This window comes from Strigops habroptila, chromosome 3, assembly GCF_004027225.2.
Source record: "Strigops habroptila isolate Jane chromosome 3, bStrHab1.2.pri, whole genome shotgun sequence".
NCBI classification, from domain to species: Eukaryota; Metazoa; Chordata; class Aves; order Psittaciformes; family Psittacidae; genus Strigops; species Strigops habroptila.
The window spans coordinates 20,930,162-20,955,236 of NC_044279.2; the positions used below are offsets into that span (position 1 = coordinate 20,930,162).

At 41.8% G+C, this 25,075-nt stretch overlaps 1 protein-coding gene across 4 annotated transcripts in view; it reads right to left on the reverse strand.

Annotated features, from left to right (window-relative positions):
• Window positions 1-25,075, reverse strand: part of IL17REL (interleukin 17 receptor E like) — an 82,371-nt gene that overhangs the window by 53,082 nt on the left and 4,214 nt on the right. For all 4 annotated transcript variants that reach the window (XM_030480348.1, XM_030480349.1, XM_030480346.1 and 1 more), the window contains one exon: window positions 4,174-4,201. In XM_030480348.1, the coding sequence (XP_030336208.1) occupies window positions 4,174-4,201 (28 nt within the window). The remainder of the gene's footprint in view (window positions 1-4,173; window positions 4,202-25,075) is intronic.

Consider the following 25,075-nt stretch of genomic DNA (forward strand, 5'->3'; position numbering starts at 1 on the left):
TGTGCCCTCACACTTGGTATAAGGAGAAAGAAGTCCTTCATGATACATCGTAAAAAACAAACACTTTGCACCTGAATATCCACTCCATTATTCTGGTTTTGAGCCATTAAGCATCTTTTGGAGGCAACAGGGTATGCTGATATGAACCAAGTGGAAAAGAATGGAAAAACAATGACACTTCATCTCAACTGACAGTAGACTCAACTCCTGATTATCCAAGGTAATGTTGGCAACAAGAGAAGACAATTCGTGCAAACCAAAGAAAAAGCACAGATCATTCAAAACACATACATTAGGCTTTAAGAGCAGAGGAGTACATCGACTTTTGAAGAATTTGTGAACATGTTTCCACAGAAATGAGACAGCCTTAAGTACAGTGCACAGCAGCCAGATGTGAACACTGTACTCTGTGTTCCAAGAATGGGTAGTGTAATAATCCTGAAGGTATCTCAGGATGAAGAGTTACTATACAACACCCAATCAATCCACCCACAGTTAACTGAGAGACTATTATATTGCAGAACTACCTGGTAATTATTACTAATAATGTGATAAATGGTAATTAGTTTTAGCTCTGTTTGTTTGCTCAAAAAGATCCTTTCTTGACTGCATCATATGACACGCAGTTGTGAATACCACATGGTATCCAGGAGCAACTCTTTCTGCTCAATTCTTTGGTTGTTGGTGTAAATTTCTTGATTCAGGCCTATAATCGTGCCAATTCCTACGTCTGTGTAGAAACGATTTAAGGCAAGACCAATGTGTATGTATATACATTGTCACAGCTGACAGTTCTTTACAAAGTATTCTGTTTGAGTGAATCTAATGATATTATTTAACCCTACTAATTTTTAGGAGACACTACCATGACTTAATTGAATTTGGTCCTTAGTTATTACTGCCTGAGGTAAGGTATTACCAGATGTCTCAGGCTTGGAACTATCTCAGAAGAATTCTAAGTCATGGCTAGGTGCGTTACTGACATTGGATCAGTATCAGGCAGATGCCAAAACACAGTTTTGGGGACTACTGTCTGTCCATAAGCAGGGACACTGTCCTTGTTCACAGTTTCTACCTTCAAACTGAGAACAAATAAGCAATACACTAGATAAAATGAAATGGCTCTTCCACTTTGGATTTTTTCCATTAACTTTATGATACATTCTGAGAGTTGCAAAAGATGCTGCAAAACTCATTAGTAATAGCTTAAATGGATCATATCATGCATGAGGATATTAGGTTTGGATCACAATAAATATATGATACAAGGAAGAGCTGTCAGAAAATAATTTTAATTCTATAAATCATCACAGTATGACACTCATTTCTAATTCTTCAGTAAACTCTTACCTTATCATCTTTTAATCCCTCCCTCCCCCTTAGATAGTTTCCGCTGGAACATACACCTCTTTCCTTTTCTCACGAGTAGTTTGATCTACACCCCAGAAGACATAAAGATACATCTTGCTACACAAACCATCTGCCAGATAAATCTTGCCTAAACTTTATCTTTCTGAATTATAACTGTAATTAGCCCTACATGAGAGAGGGATTGTTGCTGTAATAAAAGATTCCTTAATTATGGAAACATATAAGCCCAGGCATAAAGAAGCCAAGGCTTATTATTCAGCATGTAGACACTTTCCTTGTACTTTCGCCATCAGCTCAACCACAGCAGATTATTTTCTTATCTGATGATGCAGCGATCAAGCCAGAACTGTCACGACAGCAAAACACACCTTATGTATACTTGGAAAATAGAAGCCAGAGCTGAGCAATGAATACGCAACAGAAATTACTAGATGGATAATTTGAAGCCTCAGGCAAGAATATGAAATTGGAGAGCAGCAAAAAAAAAAAATAATGCAGAGAGAACACATTAACAAGTCCAGGCCAACACCCAATAGAAAATCCTAACTGGTTTTTGTTCTTTATTTCTCGCCTACAAGAATTGTAAGAATCTGAACTACTTAGGATGCTGACAGTGCTAAAACTGTGAGCATATTTAAAGGACACTAAAATTGCTTCAGTGGAGCATCATTCCATAACTATCAATTATAGCAGCATTTCTAACCTGTCTGCATATGGTTTACTACAGTATCTGACACATCTCTGCATTAGGATGAATCAACAAAACTCATAAACAAACTAGATATCCTCTTCTAAGATAACCACATAGTGCACTTCAGTTAATAAATACCAAAATTCACTACTTAAAAGTCCTTATACCAATTATGAAATTGATTACATTTCAGACTGACAGCCTCTCTTTCACAATAGATTTCAGTGCACAGTAAATTAGAAGGGTTTCACAGATGCGCATTCAGAAATATTTCAAACTTTCAAGGATATTGGGCAGCACGGTGACATACTGTGCCAAATGCATTTTCTGAGAATGTAAGGCTTTTTAAAAATCATTGATATATTGATATCAATGTCTGGATATATTGCAGTGAATTTCAAATACTACAGTAGCTCTTAAGGACTACTAATAGCGTAGAGGAGCAGGAGGGAGAAGGCAGAGTCAAAGCTACGTTGCCAAATACTGTTGAGCTGATAGCTGTGAATTCAAGGAAATAGTCATCTTTTTGTTGCAGCTAAAAGCAATGACTACTGAAAAGATGCTCTATTATACAGTTAACATCTTTTAAGGTAATTTTATCTCAGAAAATAATAAAAAGAATTACTATGGAAAAGGAAATATGGATATGATTATACACGCACTGTTGCACAAGTGAATTAGGATGAAGACTGGAAAAATGTCTTTTCAACACCCCTATGAGGCTGAGTCATCTTACATGTTACTTATATTACAGATAGCTGATAAGTCATCTTCAGGCAGCACTGAAAACCTACAACCAGGTCTGCTTCATGTACATCTTCTTGAAAGATAAGGATCTTGAGTTTACAAACTCTTCAGTGCTCAAAGTCTATATCCAGCTAAGAGCTAAACATCTAGTTTATGCTTATGTGCAACATCTGTATGATCCTGCACCTGTGTGACCCTGAGCAGGGGTTTTGGACCAGATGACCTCCAGAGGTCCCTTCTAACCCCAGTCAGTTTGTGCCTGTGATCTAAGCACCTCTGGCAGTCAACAGAGAGAGATAACCCCTTTCACCTCCCTCCCAGCACATAAAGCACCTTGTCCTAAGATGGGTGAATCACCGCCTCGTGGTGCCTGTAATGAGTTTCCACTATCTAGATCTGCATTTGTGTAACACCCAGCACAGATTTTAACTCATAACCAACAGTATTGCAGGTGTCCTTTATTTGAAAGCGGGGTTGAAGGGTTTGGTTTCCTCAGCCTGTGCTGCCCAAGGGCATGAAGGCATGCTTCAGCGAGGCAAAGGTCAGTGCCCCTGTTCCTTCTTCAGCCTTCCACGTAGTTTGTGTAACTAGGAGCTCAGCTGCCTAAACCTAAAGAGATTCATTCACAGGCCTTGAACCAGCCACCAATGGTTCACTCTGCTCGCCGGCAGAAGACTATAGACATTTTCAGGTGGGACTTCTAACTACACCTTTCCACAGCCATGTCCTTTCTCCCCACTTCAACATGTGTCCCATAAATGTCATGCTTTCAGAGTAAGACTCCCGGCAGCTGATATTCAACTCACGCCTCATGCCATAGCGTCAGCATTTCACACGCTTGCAGCTCCGCATCGCAGCTTCTCCCTGTCTGTGGACTCTGCCACATAGATCAAGGAATGGCACCATGGAGACAAGCAGGGCTCAGACCTGGGCCCCCAGCTAGGACTGTCCTCTCAGATGGGACAGCCTACAGGGCACCTGCCTTGTACTTCCCTGTAAAGTGACTGTGTGCACTGGAGGAGTGATTCATGGAGACTTCAGAGTTCAGGTAATTCAAGAGCCTGTATTATTATTGTAGGTAATAACAATAAGTAGAAGCAATAAAAACATGTGAAATGACTAAGCAAATTCTCCCAGTGACCATCTATGGTAAGGAAAATTATAAAGCAACAATGCACAGTCATTATTAACTTATTATTTATCGGAACCTACCAATTTTCAGTGTTTCGTAGAAGGAAACTGATGGTAAACACCCTGTCATGACAGTGATTTGATGTCACCAGGAAAGTGGATTTATTAGCTGCAACAAATTATCTTTATCTTTTAAAAACAAATGTAGAAAAATGTGAATTAGGTATACTCACTGGAAGGTTTGCTTTTACAATGAATCCCCTGCAAACAGAAACAAAAATATTATAAAAGCTGAGGTGACAATAAAAATAAATATTGCTTAATAATTGTGCACAAATATAAACATACCTTAAATAAGTAAACATATTCAGAGTCCACAACAGAAATAATTTTTGAGATTAAAAAAAGATTTTCAAATACATTGAAAATGCACATCACTACTCTATATGACAGCCTGATATGTATAGGGACACAAGATCAGCATTATCCTTATTTTCATGTCTTTCTACTGAGGTGTAATTGTTCTAACAAGTTTAACAGTTCCACCAAATACAGACATCATTTCACCAGGTACTGCCATTCACGCTGACCAATAGACTATTTGTTGCTTCGTCAAACTTTACAATGGAATGCTTCGTACCACGGCATAGAAACCAAGCAACTTTTTAATGGAAGATATGTAGAATGCTATTGAATATTATATGATTTTTTAGGAGACCACACTAGACCAGTGGAAAGAAGTATTACAGTAACTGCAAATGAAGTTTAGAAATAAGATTTTCCTTTTTATTTCTGAGAACTATCCGGCTCGAAATCCTGAAAATGAAATTACTCAGGCACAGCACTTAACGTGTTCAAGTGGGAAAGTGTTTTTGTAAGAGTCAAAGTGAACATGACAGTGAGATTTTAGTAAGTTTCCAACTATCTTTCAGACAGAGCACATTCATTTTCCCAGTAAAAATAAACACTTAACCACACATTAAAATTCTGTAGAGTATAAAAATAACAAATCTTATTTTGACTACTATGCATGATATTCTAAAGAAAGGCTATTACTTAGCCAGCAAATACTGTTTTCTGCTGTTCTGGCATTCAAGTTTCTGACATAGTACTTATACCAGCATTCCTTTGTACAGGGCAAAGCTTTCTGCTTCCCTCTAAAATCAGTGTCTCATTCGCAGAGACACTTCTGTCACACACACAAAAGGAGCAGGCACCACCTTGTCTCCTCTGCTCTCAAAGGGACTGGCAGCTCTCAGCCTTTTTAAACTATCATAAGTCAATAAGACAACAATCTGTGAGGTTTAGAGCCAGCAAAAGTCTTATCAGTGGACATTTGGAAGTTCTCAAGTTCTAGACAAGCAGACTTCAACCCAGGTAAGCATTAGCACATCATAAAATAACTATTGCTTGGTCATCCATGAGGCATTCTCATCCAATTCTGTCCTCCTCACAAACACAGCTGTAGAGCAAAATCATATTATTGTTCAGGTGAGAAATGACAGCATGTTAGCCATGCTGTGGCAGCTGCCTAGAATACCCGAGAAGTGTTTTTTACCCTTCATCACTGTTTTTAAGTTCTTAGCTAGGTAAGATATTGTTTTTAAAGAAGGCCTTCAGAAAACCAGTCAACAGGATCTAAACTGTATCAGTTCTCATTCCTTTTGGAATGAGTTTCTTCGGCACTTTTATTTTTAATAATAACTTCTGGAGGTAAGTTGTCATCTTTTACAACTAGCAGTTTGTCACTGTGACTCATAAAAGTGCAGATGCATTAAAGGTGGTATTTTAAACCACTCATTATGAAAAGACAGAGATGGTCATATATTTTCATAGACTGAAGATTATAAAAATTATTTGTGATGTTGTTAAAGGTATTACTTTGGCTGCTGATTGATACACATACTATATCAACACTCAAAAAAGTATAGCCTGTTGCAATGGGACAAGGGGTAATGGTTTTAAACTAAAAGAGGGGTGATTTAGACATAAGGAAGAAATTTTTTACAATGATGGTTGTGAAGCACTGGCACAGGATACCAGAGAGGTGGTAGATGCCCTATCCCTGGGAACATTCGAGGTCAGGTTGGAGGGGCCCTGAGTAACCTGATCTAGTTGAAGATGTAGCTGCTCATTGCAGGGGGGTTGGAGTAGAAGACCTTTAAAAGTCCCTTCCAACCCAAAATACTCTATGATTCTATAAAGGAAATCAAACTACTTTGCATAACTATTCTAAAACTGGGGTACTTTTATTTCAGTGGTTTCAGAAATATCTCAAATCCACCTGAAGGACTGAAAAATGAACCTGATGCAACTTCATTACTGCTGTCATATGTTCATAGAAATATTTGATAATACATGAATCATTTCTGGCCCCCCAAAAAAAACTTCATTGGTAGATTGCTGATTCTCCTAATGCAAAATGATCAATAGAAAGAAGACCACAGCTTCCTGAATAATTCAGTGCAACACTAAACCAATAAAAGAGGAACATGCCAGCTCATATAAAACTACTGGAATTTTAATTGCTGTTTCAAAGCCCTAATTTTGAATTAATTCTAATAGAACCCTGCAGGAGTATGCAGAAGGACAATTTTAATTCAGCCTCTTAACTTGAGGTTCTCTATGGCCCTAGAGTGTGGAATAGACAAATATAAAAAATGACTGCGAAAAGTCAACTGAGTGAGCTAGGGAGCTAACTTTCTTGCTGAGAAAACCTAACTGCTGGATGAACTCATTGCTGAGCCACTGCTTACTGGAAGAAATTAATCTCTCATGATGTTGATAATTTAGCGAATTACTTCTGTATTTTTAACTTCCTAATTTGCAGCTAGACTACTGAAAGTATTTTGGTTAGATGGCTTGAGAGAGTTCCCAACTCCGAGTCAAAATTTCTTAGAACATCATCTTTAAATTAATATCTCTAACTGTTCTGTCTGGTTACAATCATGGGGCAAAAATACATTAGAAAAAAATAAAGATCTCTTTGAAATAAACAACAAAAATCTCACAAAACTCAGAGGATTCAGCCTTTTACTTAAAGGCCAGTGCTTTGATGCCCCTGTTATGACACCTGAAGAATGGAAATCGCATATAAATAAATTGTCTTGAGTTACAAACATGGAAAAAAAGAAAACCACCCACTTCCATGAGGCTGTAGGATGATGCAGAAACCCACCTGTACCTTCTAGTCTATCCTAATTAACTATTGGTTTTCACTATTGCTCAGATGACTCCTACCATCTGAGCACTTCCCAGTACCATCTTGCATTTATTATCTCATCTTCTCCATGGGAAAAAAGAAACATATCCATCAGTGATTTCTGTTCTGGTAGGGAGATATTTTGTCGTTCTTGAGCACTTCGTTTTGTTCTGGGTGAGGAGTTGTTGGGAAGGTTTACATAAATAATCAAACATTTGCACAAACACTTGCCAGTTACAGTGAGCATTTGATCACAGCTCAATTCCTCTTTTTTTAACAAGTGTTTCTTTTTATTGTACAATACCAAGGGGGAGGGGCAAGGGTGGTAATTTCTTTTATAATCATTTTGCAAAACAGTCAAAAGAGAACATTTGTCTCAAAGAAGAACTCAAATAAATTAACCAAGTTCCTCTCCCACTTTCTATATCTTTTGTTTTCAGGAATTTTCAGTGATGAATGCAATAGAAAACCATAACACACTAAAACGAGAATGGAAATTTTCTTCCTCTTTCACAAATGCCGTGGGTGTCTTTTATACAAAAAATAAGATCCTGATCATTATAGCACATTTTACTCCTATACAGAGAGCATCTTTGATTCCTATCTACTTTGGCAGAGAGCCTAAGCAAAATATACTTACACAATGCACAAACAGTTAGGGATTTTCCTATTTCTCTAGGGTTTTCCCCATTTGTGGTATTACTCAACTGTAGCTAGAGGTTATCTGAACAGACACCACCAACGTGCAGCATTCTGAATAGAAGGTGTGGTGCCAACTTTTTAGCTAGCACAGCAATTTCTCAGTCTAAGCCAATTGTAATATCAAATTGTTTTATTTAAAGACTGTAGAGAAGAAAGTGAGATCAGCAGAGGAAGATTTGGATTTGGGGGCACAGAAAGTATTTTCATAAATTAAAATTGCTAAGGACAAGAAACAAAGATTAGACCTGTTGCTCATTTCCTCTCATATCTCCAGGCACTGAATCAAGGGCAGAATTGTGGAAATTCTTCCCTGAATGTTCTGTCATGTAGGAAAGAATCTGAGGCAAATTCAGTGTCACAGTCTACCTGTTAGCACCGTTGTACCTTGTTCATAGAAGAGTTGGTGGCAGCTCTTCCATGACTTCACAAGGAATAGTAGTATTCCTGAAAATGCCTTAAAATTTATCCTTTAATTGGGACCAGGTTGTCAGGCACTTAACATTCATCCATTAAGGTGTCTACATTAAAGTCAGTGTATGTATTGTTGTTCTGGGTTCAGCACTAGTAGTAGCAGTAGTAGCTACTGCTGAACCCAGGACAAGAGTGAAGAGGTTTTCCTCCTTTGAGAGATCCACAGTGGCAAAGCTATTACCTACATTTCTACTTTAGTTTCAACTCACAGTGAGGGCAGAGAAAAAGGAACACACCATATTCTAATGTTTCCCTTTATTCCAGCAGTTTCTGGTTTTGGCCACCATTAACAGTAAGCATGGGACTGCACATATTCTTAAAACACAGGGAAAGTGTAGCCTTGCAGTAACTGATGCTCAAATTGTAGCCAAAAGGCTGATAAAGATGATGAATTTAATCATGTTCTTTCTTATTTCCAGTCCAGAAGTGATGTTCTGCGCAGATCCATCTTATTCAGCACACAATTAGAAAGGATGTCCCAGATCACTGGGTCTAATCCCTTTCAAAAAGCGGTAAAGCTTCATTTTAAAATCAGTCAGCCTTTTGTGTACACTGCTCCAATAGCCAATGCTATTCCAGAATCCCCGTTCTCTGCCAGCACCAAATCTTAATTTCTAATGTAAACACAATAATGGTTAGCTTGCTGATTGTGCCTGCTATCTTTTCACTTAAATAGATGCTTTCCACCCTGGAATTTACTTTCCATTTATCTACAAACAGTAATATGCCTTTTCTCAGCTTATTTTCTGAGACTATAAAAGCCAAGCTCTTTATTCCTCTCTAGTAAAACAGGCTTTCCTTCTTACCATCACCTTTCTCGCAGCTTTTTCTACTTTAATGCATTTGTCCAAATGGAGTGACCAGAACTGCCCAAAGACAGTTTTACACTAGGGTATATTTGATGTGTTGTAAAGTAGTAATCTTTCTTTGTCTCAATTGGAAGCACCAAAACCATGTCCATATCAGTAGTTATCCTCCAATACAGAGAGGGAGCTACTTACTCCTTTCTATGTCAGCAATCCAGCAGCAGCCTTCTTTTCTCCACCTGCTCACCCCATTTGTTTCATCAAAGGAAATGCCTAAAGATACTGGGCCATAAGAGTTTCCCATGGTTTCTCATGGCCTTTAGTGAAAAACCTGACAATGCTAATTTGATCTCAGTCACCTCCATAAAGAAAAAGGTCTTTGAGCAGTGACAGCCACAGTCAAAGTTACATGGCTCTATACAACATAAAGAACTTTGAATGGAAACAGAGAGGATTCAGAGCAGTAGCATAAGCTCCTCAGACTAACAAATGACTGTAGTTTCTTTCACAGAGACATTCAGCCCCAAAAACTGTATCTAGGGAGAACTTCACAATGGAAACAGAGTATGTTTTAGCTTTTTCCAGAGCTATTTGCACAGGCAAAGGAGATAACAGCTTTGCACTTTACATGTCCTTGATGCTGGTGGAGACTGGGACCTCACAGGACTTTTCTCATTCTATTCTTATAAATGTTATCACTGTATTTATCTTTCCAAATGTAAGGAAACAGAATTCTTTAGAGTAAGAAAAATCACATGGATCACATAATGATTCCTGTCCCACTAAAACAAAAATAATCTTAACTATATCATGATCAAGTATTTATACAAAACTACATGTTACTGGAAATGAGTGAAAAGGAAAAATAATAGGCCTACAGGACACACTTGGCAATTGAATAAAATTCTGGTTATATTTATTGAGAAACAGAGGAATTATAATGATGAATACACATAATATGATAATTTAGAACTGTTAAAAATTCATACTGCTGCTGATACAGTGTCCCCAAACAACCTTTTCTCAAAAGGAGCGTCTGTATTTGTTTTGATGTCATGTGTCATTACTTCCATTGCCAAGGTAAAACTATCTTACTCTCGATCCTTCTTAATTTTTGGCAAACCACAAGGTTGTTCTTCAACTTTTACTGACAATGTGGTGATCAGATACATGCAAACAGCGTGCAATGGGATCAGCTAAGCAATCATAGAAGATAAAATTTGGACTGTTATCCATGCAGAAAAGGAATAGGCACCTGAACTTACAGCAAAGCTTTATTTTGGACTACTTTGAACTACTTCTTCTACAAGAATGCCTAGATGTTGCTGGATTTTTTTAAGGGAATGCTAAAAACAAAACATCTGTGTCATGCCTATGCATTATCCAGCTCCAAGTCTCTCTTTGTGTGTTCCAAGCTGAACAAAAAACCATCCCATGACTTTATTGCAGTGCTGAACCTGAGAGGTTAAGTACTACTGTGAAATGGGATATTATGCTTAGGCTCAGCACAGCGCCAACAAGGTCACACACTTTTTGGATGAGAGCTGGCTTGTGTCCAGCAGAGCAAGATAACATCTGCTTGTGCTAATGCCATGCTGATGTGGTCTCAACTGAACAGTGAATTGACATCAGGGAAGAGATTTTTCGGGCTATTGAAGATTATCAGACAATCTTCAGTAAGGCTTCACAATGGTCTAAAGGATAGCATTTTACTAATTTTTGTCTCCTGTGCCATTTGCCATTTCACATGCACATGCAAATGTATGCACCCTGTCCTCCAAAACCTGCTGTTTGTCACAAAGCCAGCACTTCCATTACAGTCTAGCAGTACTTCAGTAATGCAGGAGCACATGACTGACACAAGACCCTCAGGCACCTTAGATTTTTGTCCTTTTGTTCATCTGCTACTATGCAAGTATAACAGAGATTTCTGTCTCCAAGTCAGTATGTATTTCCTCCTGCACTATACTGATGCAGATAAATGCTGTTCCTGTATTTTAACTGGACTGTCACATACTTTAGCTGGACTGCATGCGGCATATAATATCTTCTGACCTTTACTGTGGCTGCATGGCTGTACCTCTTTTACAGAGCAGAACAAGTGAAAGAGTTGGCAGCTCTTTGCAGTGACATGCATTTATTCTACAGGTGAATGTCCAGCCAAAATAATATTGCTTTGAGGTCTCACAACTGGGAAGAATGCCCCCCTCATATTTTATGTGAATTGTATGTAAAAATAACATGATACAAAAAGGAGGCATATAGAAACCACTTGCTTTTAGATTTATAAGACTAAAGGGAGCTATGAAAGCCTGAAATAAAAGCTGCCTGTTCTATTGTATGCTTCACTACAGGACTAGAAGCAAAATCTGCTTGAAGCAACATTTTAGGGAAAAAAAAAAAAAAGAAAAAGATGCCAATCATTTTGATGTCATGTTTCCTAAAATATTAACACAAGTTGCTAACAAATCAGAATTTCATACAATAGACAAAGTAAAATTAAAATGTACTTTGAATGCCATATCCTCAGCTGGTATAAATCAGCACTATCCCATGCATAGAGTGTCAAAAATTTCAGACTACTCAGATACTTGAAAGGAAGGCTAATCTACCAAATCAGCACTTCTAGTCTAACAATGAGACAGGGACATTCTAACACAAGCATTAATGGTTAGTTCAGTGAATGACTGGAGATCTCACACAGAGGATGATAAAATGGAAACTAAGAAATTTAGGGTGGAAGGGGTCTCTGGAGGTCACCAAGTCCAGCCTCCTGCTAGAAGCAGTACTGTCACCAACACCAGATCAAGTCAGCCATTTCTTTGGCCATTTCTTGAAAAACTGAAGGACATTGACTCCACAAGCTCTCCAGACAACTACAGCTACCCCATGCTTTTTGCTCAGAATGTTATAATGGCCTGTGTAGTACAGAAAATACTACAAGAACAACCCAGCCTGCGGACTGGAGGGAAGAATGATTAAGGGTCTGAAGGATCTCTCACATGAGGAAAGGCTGAGGGAGCTGGGCCTGCTCAGCCTGGAGAAGAGAAGACTCAGGGAGGATCTGATCAATAGATATAAGTATCTGAAGGGAGAGTGCCAATAAGATGGGGCCAGACTCTTCTCAGTGGTCCCATGCGATAGGATGAGAGGCAACTTGCATAAAGTAAAACACATGAAGTTCCACCTGAACATGAGGAAGAACTTCACTGTGAGGGTGACTGAGAACTGGAATAGGTTGCCCAGAGAGGTTGTGTGGTCTCCTTCCTTGGAGATACTTAAAAGCAGTCTGGACGCAATCCTGAGCAATGTGCTCTAGGTAACCCTGCTTGAGCAGGGAGGTTGGATTAGATGTCCTGATGATCCTGTCCTGGGTTCAGCTATAGCAGTCATTTTTCTCCTTCTTAGTAGCTGGTGCAGTGCTGTGTTTTTTAACTTTCAGCCTGGGAACAACGCTGATAACACTGATGTTTTTAGTTTTTGCTAAGTAATGTTTGCTCCGACCAAGGACTTTCTCAGTCTCATGCTTTGCCAGGGAGGAGAGGAAGCCGGGAGGAAGCAGAGACCGGACACCTGACCCAAACTAGCCAAAGGGGTATTCCATACCACAGCACGTCATGCCCAGTGTATAAAACCGGGGGGAGTTACCCAGAAGGCCCAGATCACTGCTCGGGTCGGGCTGGGTATCGGTTGGAGGGTGGTGAGCAATTGTATCCTCTCCCCTTGTTATTTCACTAATCATTATTACCATTGGTGGTAGCAGTAGTGGTTTTGTATTATACCTTAGTTGCGGGACTGCTCTTATCTCAACCCGTGGGAGTTACATTCTTCCGATTCTCCTCCCCATCCCTCCAGGAGCGGGGGGAGGAAGAAGTGGGGGAGTGAGCGAGCGGCTGTGTGGTTCCAAAATACCGGCTGGGCTCAAACCACAACAGTTCTTTGTGGCACCCAATGTGGGGCACGAAGGGTTGAGATAATGACAGATCTGACCAGAGTGTGTCTAATCATATTTGTGATAAGCATTCATTGTTACTACTCGTCACAATGGTGATTTATTTGCTCTCAGAGTTGTTGCGCTTGATCTCAGAGTTTCAGCATGTTGTACCTTACTTACAGCCACTATTTGCTGTTTTAGTGTTTATCAGCTGGGGCGCCTGGGCTAAGGTTCTTGTTTCACTGTACTTCATGGTAATGACTTGTAATACAATAGACTCATTGATAATGAAACTGGTCTGGTTTGCTCTTCCGATGTGGCCATCACCTCTATACTTAGAGAGGTATATAATGAAATATTTTAGCTATTGCATATCTTTTTTTTTCTCCTCGGGGGGTCAACCTACGAAGGAGTCATTCCCTTACACCCCCCGTTCCCCCACCAGCCTATTTACAACAGCATTTGAGAGTTCTGAAGGTTTTGGATGGCCTTTGAATAACCTTGAGACCTGCCTGCTGATTGTGCTGGGGATCAACATGTTGGCAAACATACGGAGTGTGTTTTACCCATGGCCATCCCGTCCTGGGAACACCCTATTTCATCTGATCTCGAAAGTTAAGCAGTATCGGGTTCAAACCTGGTCTAGGGTTAGACGACAATATAGGAGGACCACCAAGAGATTTTCCCTGAGGCTGGACAGTCATGAGTGGCAGGGTGTGTGGGATAGTATGGGCAAGTATCTAGGCCAGTGGGCCCCTCCAGTGCTTTGGAACTTCACCACTGAACAAGTGCAACATCCGGAAAAACTAGTAAAACACTTAAACGAGGTGTGCTGTCGTCCTGGTTATACCAGAGAGGGACAACTCACTGCAACGTGCTGGGGCTTGGCCTACGCCTACAGAGCCCTGCTCAACACTATCCAGCACCTTCAAAGGGAAAAAAATGTCTCTGGATCTGATGGCAAAGCAACAGACAACGCAGCTACTCCAACTACAAGCACAGCAGCTACTCAAACCCTGACCACAACAGACAACGCAGCTACTCCAAGTATAGCAGCTACATCAACCCCAGTGACAAGCACAACAGCTACTCAAACCCTGACCACACCAGACAACGCAACTACTCCAACTTCAAATACAGCAGCTACACCAACCCCAGTGACAAGCACAACAGCTACTCAAACCCCGACAGCAACAGTCAATGTGGCTACTCCAAGCACCGCAGCTACACCAACCCCAGTGACATGCACAGTAGCTACTCAAACCCCGACAGCAACAGACAATGCAGCTGTTGGTGTTACTCAACTCCCAAGCACAACAGCTGCACCAACCCCGGCAACAGACACTGCAGCCACTCCAATCGTAGTGGCAGACCCTGCAGCCACTCCAACCACAGTGACAAACACTGCAGCTAAACCAAATGGCCAGTTTGTGACAATATCTGTTGCCCCTGTAAGCAAAAGCAAACGAGAGGCACAAAGAGCAACCCGTAAAGCGGAGAAAGATGAAGACCCAATGCCATTACTACATGGAACAGCATCTGAACAAGAGTTACTACTACGTGGGTCAGAGGAAGAGGAAGAAGAAGAAGAGGTGACTTCTCGACCCCGGACCTCAACTGAGCTGCGGAATATGCGAAAAGATTTCACCCGTCTTGAGGGGAGCACGTTGTCACCTGGTTGCTCTGATGCTGGGAAAATGGGGCCAACGGTCACGAACTAGAAGGTAGGGAAGCAAGTCAGCTGGGATCACTTGCTAGGGAAGGAGGAATTGACAAAGCGATTGCAAGAGAGAAGCGAGCCCTCAGCCTTTGGAGGCGGCTCCTGGCAGCTGTGAAGAAAAGGTTTCCCTACAGAGACAATATTACGAGTCGCTCAGCCAACTGGACCACGATAGAGAAAGGCATCCAGTCCCTGAGGGAATCAGCCATTATAGAGATGATCTATCGTAGGCCAGATGCCAGGAACACATCCGTAGATCCAGATGAAGTCGAATGTACACGACTCATGTGGCAGAAACTTACACGGAGTGCGCCATCATCATATGCCCACACATTGGCATCCATGACCTGGAATGACGCGGTATCACCAACAGTGGATTACCTGATTCGTCAACTCCGAGAGTTCGAAGACAATCTCACCCCTTCCATCATTTCAGCTGTGGAAAAACTGTCCCAGGAGTTCAAACAATTGAGAGATGATTTATCCGATCTACCCAGCTCCCCACGCGTACCAACCCATGACTCAGCTATTAACAGAAGGTGCCCTACTGCTTGAGAAAAAAAATATAGGAGGTACACTCCACAGGCCACCCTATGGTTTTACCTGCAGGATCATGGAGAAGACATGAGAAAGTGGGATGGAAAACCTACCTCAGTTCTGGAGCAATGGGTGCGTGAACTGAAGAGGAGAACAATGGTCAAGGATGATCCTCCCAGGAAAGCTGCTGCTCCAGTCTCTGGCGAGCAGTTTCCCAGATGGAGTGAAAGAGCTGATTTTACTCCAGCTCCTGTGATAAGGAATACTAATCCCTTTCTACAAGACATAAGTGGAGAATTTTATGATCACTATTAGAGGGGCCCTGCCTCCAGCCAGGTGGAGGAGAGGGATAATTGGGTTTACTGGACTGTGCGGGTCAGATGGCATGGCACATCAGTCCCACAGAAGTATAAGGCTCTAGTAGATACTGGTGTACAGTGTACCCTGATGCCGTCAAGGTATCAAGGCGTGGAACCCATTTATATTTCTGGAGTGACAGGAGGATCCCAAGAGTTAACTGTACTGGAAGCTGAAATCAGCCTGACTGGGAGGAAGTGGCAAAAGCACCCCACTGTGACTGGTCCAGGGGCTCCATGCATCCTTGGCATAGACTATCTCAGGAGAGGGTACTTCAAAGACCCGAAAGGGTATAGATGGGCTTTTGGTATCGCTGCCTTGGAGACAGAGGAAATTAAGCAGCTGTCCACCTTACCCGGTCTCTCAGAGGATCCTTCTGTTGTGGGGTTGCTGAAGGTCAAAGAACAACAAGTGTCAATTGCGAGCACAACAGTGCACAACAGGCGGCAATATCGCACTAACCGAGACTCCTTGATTCCCATCCATAAGCTGATCCGCAGACTGGAGATCCAAGAAGTGATCAGCAGGACCCGCTCACCCTTTAACAGCCCCATATGGCCAGTGCAAAAGTCTAATGGAGAGTGGAGACTAACAGTAGACTATCGTGGCCTGAATGAAGTCACACCACCATTGAGTGCTGCCGTACTGGACATGCTGGAACTTCAATATGAACTGGAGGCAAAGGCAGCCAAGTGGTATGCCACAATTGACATTGCCAATGCATTTTTCTCGATCCCTTTGGCAGCAGAATGCAGGCCACAGTTTGCTTTCACTTGGAGGGGCGTCCAGTACACTTGGAACCGACTGCCCCAGGGGTGGAAACACAGCCCTAGCATCTGCCATGGATTGATCGAGACTGCAGTGGAACAGGGACAGGCTCCAGAACACCTGCAATACATTGATGACATCATCGTGTGGGGTGATACAGTGAAAGAAGTTTTTGAGAAAGGGAGGAAGATAATCCAAATCCTGCCAAAGGCCAGTTTTGCCATAAAACAGAGTAAGGTCAAGGAACCTGCACAGGAGATTCAATTTTTGGGAATAAAATGGCAAGATGGACATTGCCAGATCCCCGCAGACGTGATCAACAAGATAACAGCAACTTCTCCACCAGCTAACAAGAAAGGAACACAAGCTTTCTTAGGTGTTGTGGGGTTCTGGAGAATGCACATCCCAAATTACAGTTTGATTGTAAGCCCTCTCTATCACGTGACCCGGAAGAAGAACGATTTCAAATGGGGCCCTGAGCAACAACAAGCCTTTGAACAAATTAAACGAGAAATAGTTCATGCAGTAGCCCTTGGACCAGTCCGGGCCGGGCCAGATGTGAAAAATGTGCTCTATACCACAGCTGGGGGGAATGGTCCTACCTGGAGCCTCTGGCAGAAAGCTCCAGGGGAGACTCGAGGTCGACCCCTCGGCTTTTGGAGTCGGGGATATAAAGGATCCGAGGTCAGCTACACTCCCACTGAAAAAGAGATACTGGCAGCCTATGAAGGGGTTCAACCTGCTTCAGAAGTGAATGGAACTGAAGCGCAGCTCCTCCTGGCACCCCGGTTGCCTGTGCTGGGCTAGATGTTCAAAGGCAGGGTCTCCTCTACACATCATGCAACTGATGCTACATGGAGTAAGTGGGCCACACTAATTACACAACGAGCTCAACAGGAAATCCCAGTCATCCAGGAATTCTAGAAGTCGTCATGGACTGGCCAGAGGGCAAAGATTTTAGGATGTCACCAGAAGAGGAGGTGACGCGTGCTGAAGAGGCCCCACCATATAATGAACTGTCAGAGAGTGAAAAGCAATATGCCTTGTTTACTGATGGGTCCTGCTGTATTGTGGGAAAACATTGGAGATGGAAGGCAGCTGTGTGGAGTCCCCTGCGACAAGTTGCAGAAACTGCTGAGGGAGAGGGTGAATCGAGTCAATTTGCAGAGGTGAAAGCCATCCAGCTGGCCTTGGACATTGCTGAACGAGAAAAATGGCCAGTACTTTATCTCTATACTGACTCATGGATGGTGGCAAATGCCCTGTGGGGGTGGTTGCAGCAATGGAAGCAGAGCAACTGGCAACGCAGAAGTAAACCCATCTGGGCTGCTGCATTGTGGCAAGATATCGCTGCTCGGGTGCAGAACCTGGTGGTGAAGGTACTCCACGTAGATGCTCATGTACCCAAGAGTCGGGCCACTGAGGAACACCAGAATAACCAGCAAGTGGATAAAGCTGCTAAGATAGAAGTGGCTCAGATGGACAACATAAGGGTGAATTATTTTTAGCCCAGTTGGCCCATGACACCTCAGGCCATCAAGGCAGAGATGCAACATATAGATGGGCTCGTGATTGAGGGGTGGACTTAACAATGGACACTATTGCCCAGGTTATTCACGAATGTGAAACGTGTGCTGCAACTAAGCAAGCCAAACAATTAAAACCTCTCTGGTACGGAGGATGATGGCTGAAGTACAAGTATGGGGAGGCCTGGCAGACTGACTATATCACACTCCCACCAACCCGCCAAGGCAAGCGCAATGTGCTTACCATGGTGGAAGCAACCACCGGCTGGCTGGAAACATATGCTGTGCCCCATGCCACTGCCCGGAACACTATCCTGGGCCTTGAGAAACAAGTTTTGTGGCGACGCGGGACCCCAGAGAGAATTGAGTCAGACAATGGGACTCATTTCCGGAACAACCTCATAGACACTTGGGCCAAAGAGCATGGCTTTGAGTGGGTATATCACATCCCCTGCCATGCACCAGCCTCTGGGAAAATCGAACGGTACAATGGGCTGTTAAAAACTACACTGAGAGCAATGGGTGGTGGGACTTTCAAACACTGGGATACACATTTACCAAATGCCACCTGGTTGGTCAACAGTAGGGAATCTGCCAACAGGGCTGACCCAGCCCAATCAGAACTTTTACGTACTGTAGAGGGGGATGAAGTTCCTGTGGTGCACATAAAGAATTTGTTGGGGAAGACAGTCTGGGTTATTCCTGCTTCAGGTAAAGGCAAACCCACTCGTGGGGTTGCTTTTGCTCAGGGACCTGGATATACTTGGTGGGTAATGCGGGAAGATGGGGAAGTCCGATGTGTACCTCAAGGGGATTTGATCTTGGGGGAAAACAGCCAATGAACTCAATTGTATGCTGTTGCCTGCTCTATAACACTTTTATAGCCCACCAGCTAGATATCTTCTGGTCACCAGCAACTGACCCTGACTTCCCTCCAATCATCACCTCAACAAAGAATGAATTTTGAGGAAACCAGACGAGCTCAGCAGTGACCAGACGAGTTTGGCGGTGTCATCAGCAGGCAACAACCCAACACTACACACCATCCCTCCTGCCCTGAAAGACTATTACAAGAGATGGAGACTGGCATCATGGACTGGATGAATTCAGCAATTTTATAGGGATTGGTCCATGGACTAGGGAATGATATCCTTCTCTGTGTGTGGGTGTGGGTGTATATATATGTGTATATATGGGACAGGGTCGATGGTGTGTTGAGAGATGTGGGATCTGAGCATGACATGAATGGTATGGAATAAGGGGTGGATACTGTCCTGGGTTCAGCTATAGCAGTCATTTTTCTCCTTCTTAGTAGCTGGTGCAGTGCTGTGTTTTTTAACTTTCAGCCTGGGAACAACGCTGATAACACCGATGTTTTTAGTTGTTGCTAAGTAATGCTTACTCCAACCAAGGACTTTCTCAGTCTCATGCTCTGCCAGGGAGGAGGAGAAGCCGGGAGGAAGCAGAGACAGGACACCTGACCCAAACTAGCCGAAGGGGTATTCCATACCACAGCACGTCATGCCCAGTATATAAACCAGGGGGAGTTACCCGGAAGGCCCAGATCACTGCTCGGGTCGGGCTGGGTATCGGTCGGTGGGTGGTGAGCAATTGTATCCTCTCCCCTTGTTATTTCCCTTATCATTATTATCATTGGTGGTAGCAGTAGTGGTTTTGTATTATACCTTAGTTGCAGGACTGCTCTTATCTCAACCCGTGGGAGTTACATTCTTCCGATTCTCCTCCCCATCCCTCCAGGAGCAGGGGGAGGAAGAAGCGGGGGAGTGGGCGAGCGGCTAAGTGTTCTGAAATACCGGCTGGGCTCAAACCACAACAGGTCCCTTCCAACCTCAACCATGCTGTGATACTGTGAAGTCAGCCAACTCTAAAAGAGGATTTAGGTGCCTGAAACATGATTTAAGCAAACTGCTGTAATCTCAGCCAAACACCATGATCCGTAATTATTAATTGCCACCTAACACTTAGACACACCTAAGCTTATTAGGCACCTCCCTTTTTGATCTGAAAGCTTCATGGATACATGATCAGAATGAAGCTGGAATGACATCTAGCTCATGCCAAAATTCTCTGGGATAGCATACACTCACTTGTGAGACACCTACATCACCCAGAGTAGCAGGTGGCTGGAGGAGATTTAACAGTAACAGAGGTCAAACTAAGAAAGCTTAAGCTTAGCTTCTTTCAAGCCGGAAATATTAGAAGAGGAAAGTAGAATATGGGCATGTTCCAGCTTTTATACTCTAGCCTTCAAGTCCTTATCTCAAGGGACAGCCACATTCAACATCCTCCTTCATCTGAAGCAGTTCTACTCCTAAGTTGTCTGTTTGCCACACTGCCCAGTAAATGAGAGGGTTTCCCAGGCCTCGGGTCAAAGCAGTAATATTGCATACAGAGGAAATGAAAAAAGATGGTCTGAGAGAAGGACAGGCAAGATGTAATTTTTAAAGTTGAGTGATTTCATTGTTCAAATGGGAGATCTGTTTCCTACTTCAAAGGCCACTTTTATTTTATTTTCAGCAGTCTTCAAAAAAACACTCAAAAAGCAGAAACTGAAACTTTGGAAGAGTGACTCTCAGCAGCTACTCTGAAGAAAGAATGTCAAACTCTGGTTCCTAACCCAGGTGCCTGGCCTGTAGAGACTGGAGATCAGACTAACATGGTCAGAATAAAAGGCAACTTTTTCCCTTGCCTAACTTGAGGCAGCACCACGATGAGCATGCAGGTTTCTCATACTACCCTGACAAGTCACTAATGCTTTTTCATGATCTCCATTTTATCTGTATTTAATAACCTGGAACAATAGGAAAGGAGCAGGGTCATAGAATGGTTGAATGTTGCAGAGATACTATCCTGAAATGCTGGGGGCAGAAGGGCTTAAAAACAAAAATTCTCTTGCTAATCCCAACCCTGCCAGCATGGATCACAAATGCTAAAATCTAGAACAACAAAGCATACTTGGCGATAATTTATTATAACAATTTCAACCCTTTGGAGGCCACATGTCGGGGCTGACACCCTTCAAAGCCGTGGAGATAAATGCAGGAGCACGTTTCTGGTTTTTGTAGCTGCCATACATATCCTGTTTCTCCCTCTTCTCCTTAAACAGAAAAATTTCAAACTTAAATAAACTTGGAACTACCCCCGATTATAGCTTTTCCTGGTGGGAAATATTTTAAATGTTGTCTTTGGTTTTACTCTAGCCTTAGCTTGCTATGTGGTTGTGTAAGGCTGTAAGGCCGTAAGGCCGTACAAATGATCCCTCAGGCCATGCTAGAAGCAGTGGTAAAGTAGTTTCTGATGGCAATCCCGAGAGGCCACTGCATTCCTTCCTGATGTCACAGTATCAGTTAAAGAACTGTTTCCATTAAAGACTTAATGATTAAGGCACCTGACTAGCTCTAACTGTGCTTGCTTGACTTACAGAAACACTCTAGCCACAGCAAAATGAGGAAAATCTTAGTATACAAAGGTGAAAACACTTTTTTATTATTTTTTTGCAGCTGTATACTTGAAAATTTTTCAGAGGATTGTTTCCTAACTATTCATATTTGTATTATTATGGCATCTGAAAGTCTTAATCCTACATCTTACACCAGAATCCTTGCCTACATGCCTTTCCTCTCCTATCAAGAGCCACAAAAGCCAAAACATCTTTCCCTGAAAGAGCTAGCAATGTGTGTACATGAAAGACTAAAACACATTCAAAAAATGCCATGTACAAAAGCCCTATTGAAAATATCTATACTATGCATTCCAGCTGAAATATTCGCAGCTTGAGATAACCAATATAGAAGCTAGTTACGAATAAATTTGGAAATGCTAAGGAAGAATAAAGAATAAAAAATAAAAAATAATTACTCCAAAAGTCATTACACAGTCTATTTCTTTTTTTACTGTGAACTTATAATTTTATTGGGGGCTGAGGACCAAATTGTGGAATAATCATATGTTTGGCTTTATCTTGTGTATCTTCCATGTACTGTAGTTGCTAAAGTTAGCACAGTCCAACTAAAGAAGGCAGAGGTCCAAAACAAGGGCTTCCAAAGAGGCAGGATTCTACCAATGTTACAACAGCAGCATTGTTTCACCTGACTCTCTTGATCACATTGTTGTCCCTAAAGGCAGCAATAATTTCTGGGCATGGCCTCAGCTTAATAAACCCATCAGTGTTCAGTACCTTCATATATTGCTTCACTCTATGTCTCATTTTTAATGATAGCTCTTACTCACTGAAAACCACCTATGCCACACATTTGGCTAAAAAGAATGCATTTTTTCCCCCTAAGTGGAAAAGAAAAGAATCATAGAATCATAGAATCAACTAGGTTGGAAAAGACCTTTAAGATCATCAAGTCCAACTGTTACTCCAGGACTGCCAAGTCCACCCCTAAACCACGTCACTAATGGCCTCATCTACATTGAATGGTAACACAGATGTGACCATGCTGTAAAAATTATTCTATTATATCTAAACATATTGAAAATGAGGGGAAATAGAGCTAGTGGAGAGAGGGGAGCTATAGCTCCTTTAGCCTCTGCTCCAAATTCTAATAATCCCTTTAAGCTCCTAGAAGCATCCTGGAAGAAACTGAGAAGAGGGAAAAAAAACCTGCTTACCCACTTCCTAGTCCTCTCACGCTTAAAAATGACACATTATAGACTAACTAACACACTACTGACCAAAACTAAGCATGAAGCATGATACTATAATGAGAATAGCGAAAATAATGTTGGGGGTTTTTTTAAAGGAGATAAATGATAATAGAAAGATATCGACATTTGTAAAGTAATGAAGAAAACTGTCATTGCAGTCATGGAAGAAAGAACAGCAAATCAGGGAGATGAGGAAGTGGGAAAAAGGTCAAGGAAGTTTGCATACATAGGGATGAAAGGGAAAAACAAAACTGGAGACAGTGAAATGTGTTAACTGCAGTAAATTCTATTTCCTCAAAGTTTTTCCAAGAAAAGACAATGAATGCACATCTAGTACTGTACAATGTTGTTTATATGATTCATACTTTTTGAAAATATGCAGGCAAGTAGAGGCAACTCCAAGGCAATCAGTTTTCCAGAAATGATTGAAATTTACCACTCATATTCAAAGCAATGAAGTTGAAACATTTTCTTGCAAGAGCCACAGATAAACTGCAAAGTAAAACTGAAACTCTCTTTGGTTTTGCACAGGCACTTCCTCAATGAGATTGTATACAGTTTTCATGGTGAGTTCAGTACTTCGTATGCTGAAAGGGCAGGACATGCAGTACAGCAAGAGAGGTCCTTGGCTCTGTTGACTGTTCCAAAGGAATAAGCTAAATATGACTTGACAGACCATCTTTACATCCCACAGAAGAGAAAATTATGAATGAAAGCAGAGATATTAGGATTAGAAAAAACTCAAGATGGCATCTACTTTACATTTCTGCCTTAGAAACAGTGACCTTTATCTGAGATGTAACTGAGAGAGATTTTCTTAGCATGTGTGGAGATCTCTGTAAGTACCACAGGCAATCCATTCCAGTGCTCACCATCATTAGTTACTGTGACTTTCTAGCTTATTCATGACCTCAAAAAATTCTAACCCAGTGAATTCCTGTAGTTGTAAAAGCAGAGTCAGTGCTGCGATGTGTCCATATCACAGAGCTGGTCTGGAACTTTGTCAGCAACACGCTGCTGTTCAGGATATATTCTCTGTTTTGTATTTTTAAGATGGCAAATAATTTCCTGGTTTAAAAAAAAAAAAAAAAAGCCAATAAATGTTAACAAAATGAAAAAGATTTCACAAAGAAAAGTATTTTCCTGAGAGTATGAAAACTAACATGAAAACATCTGTGCCAGAGTTGATACATAAAACCTAGGCATCTCTTGTGGGGATGATGGTAACAAAACGCATAGAACTTCAAATATGGGTTTCTGATTTGAACGGCCTGGTAACCACAGCACACAGGAATTCAGGGCTCCTAGAAACCAAATTATTTGCAGGGGGAAACTCCTTTCTTAGGTCCAAATTACTTACCTATTTGGGAGTGAGGCCCAGCTTCTCAGTGCTGAGCCAAAAAGCCATGAGAGTATCCAAAGCTATCCTTAGAAATATGTCTTTAAACCCTCTTTTTGCTCCTCATTTTTTACCATTCCTGGTTCTCTCCCACGCACAGGCATTCTGGCAAGAGGGGAAGACCAGGACAGTATAAACAAACATGACAAAGTAACAGGTACAGCATTGCCAGCTCCAGCAAATGTACAAATTAAGCTAATCTTAGACTTTACTGCATGAATTCCAGCCAGGTCACACCACATGGTCTCTCATTATAGTTATTACCTCTCTTAAAAAAGATTTGTTCGTCTAGATTGGATCAAATTACAAATAGCTTTCCAACTGCAAAGCATTCAGACAGCAATATTCTGCAGCTGTGGAAATCACCTACTCCCAAATTTCCATATTCACCACTGTGTGCTGGGTCCAAATGGAGCTGAAGGACATCTTCCCTCCCTAAGATCAGGGCTGAGAGAGATCCATGATCTAAAATTCACAGCCAATAATGAAGGTCACCTGCTCTCATGTCCTGCTGATCTTGCTTCTAAATCTTTTGGGGGTTTTTTAATATCTACCTCCTGCTATAGGTACTGATTGTGTGTATTTATGTGATGTCTGATAGTGGTGAAGCTTCCAGCACTGCCTCGTGTTTCAGTTTCAGGATATCTTGTCGGGTCCAGTTCCATCTGTTAATTTTGTGACCCCAACTTTCATGACTTTCTGTAGTGCCCCTGCTCTTGCTGCTCCAGTGGATTGCCTCTTTCCAGACCTTCCAATTTTTTTTCCAGAGCTCTCAAGGAAGGAAAAAGTGAGAAGGAAAATAAACAAGAGCTACTGTTGCATTTTTTGCAAGTTCTGACTTGCAGAGCTTTCTCTATCTCCACCCCTCCTGAAAGTGTTGGTAGATGCTCTAATAATGAGGAACACTGGAGTGTTTTGTAAGTCCCTGCTTGTATCTGTCGCTGTTTTCTTCTCAGAGGGTGAGGAAATGGGATGGCATAGGACATAGCAGGGAACATGGAAGTCTTAGATCATTGTCAAGCTATTTTTGACCCTAAGA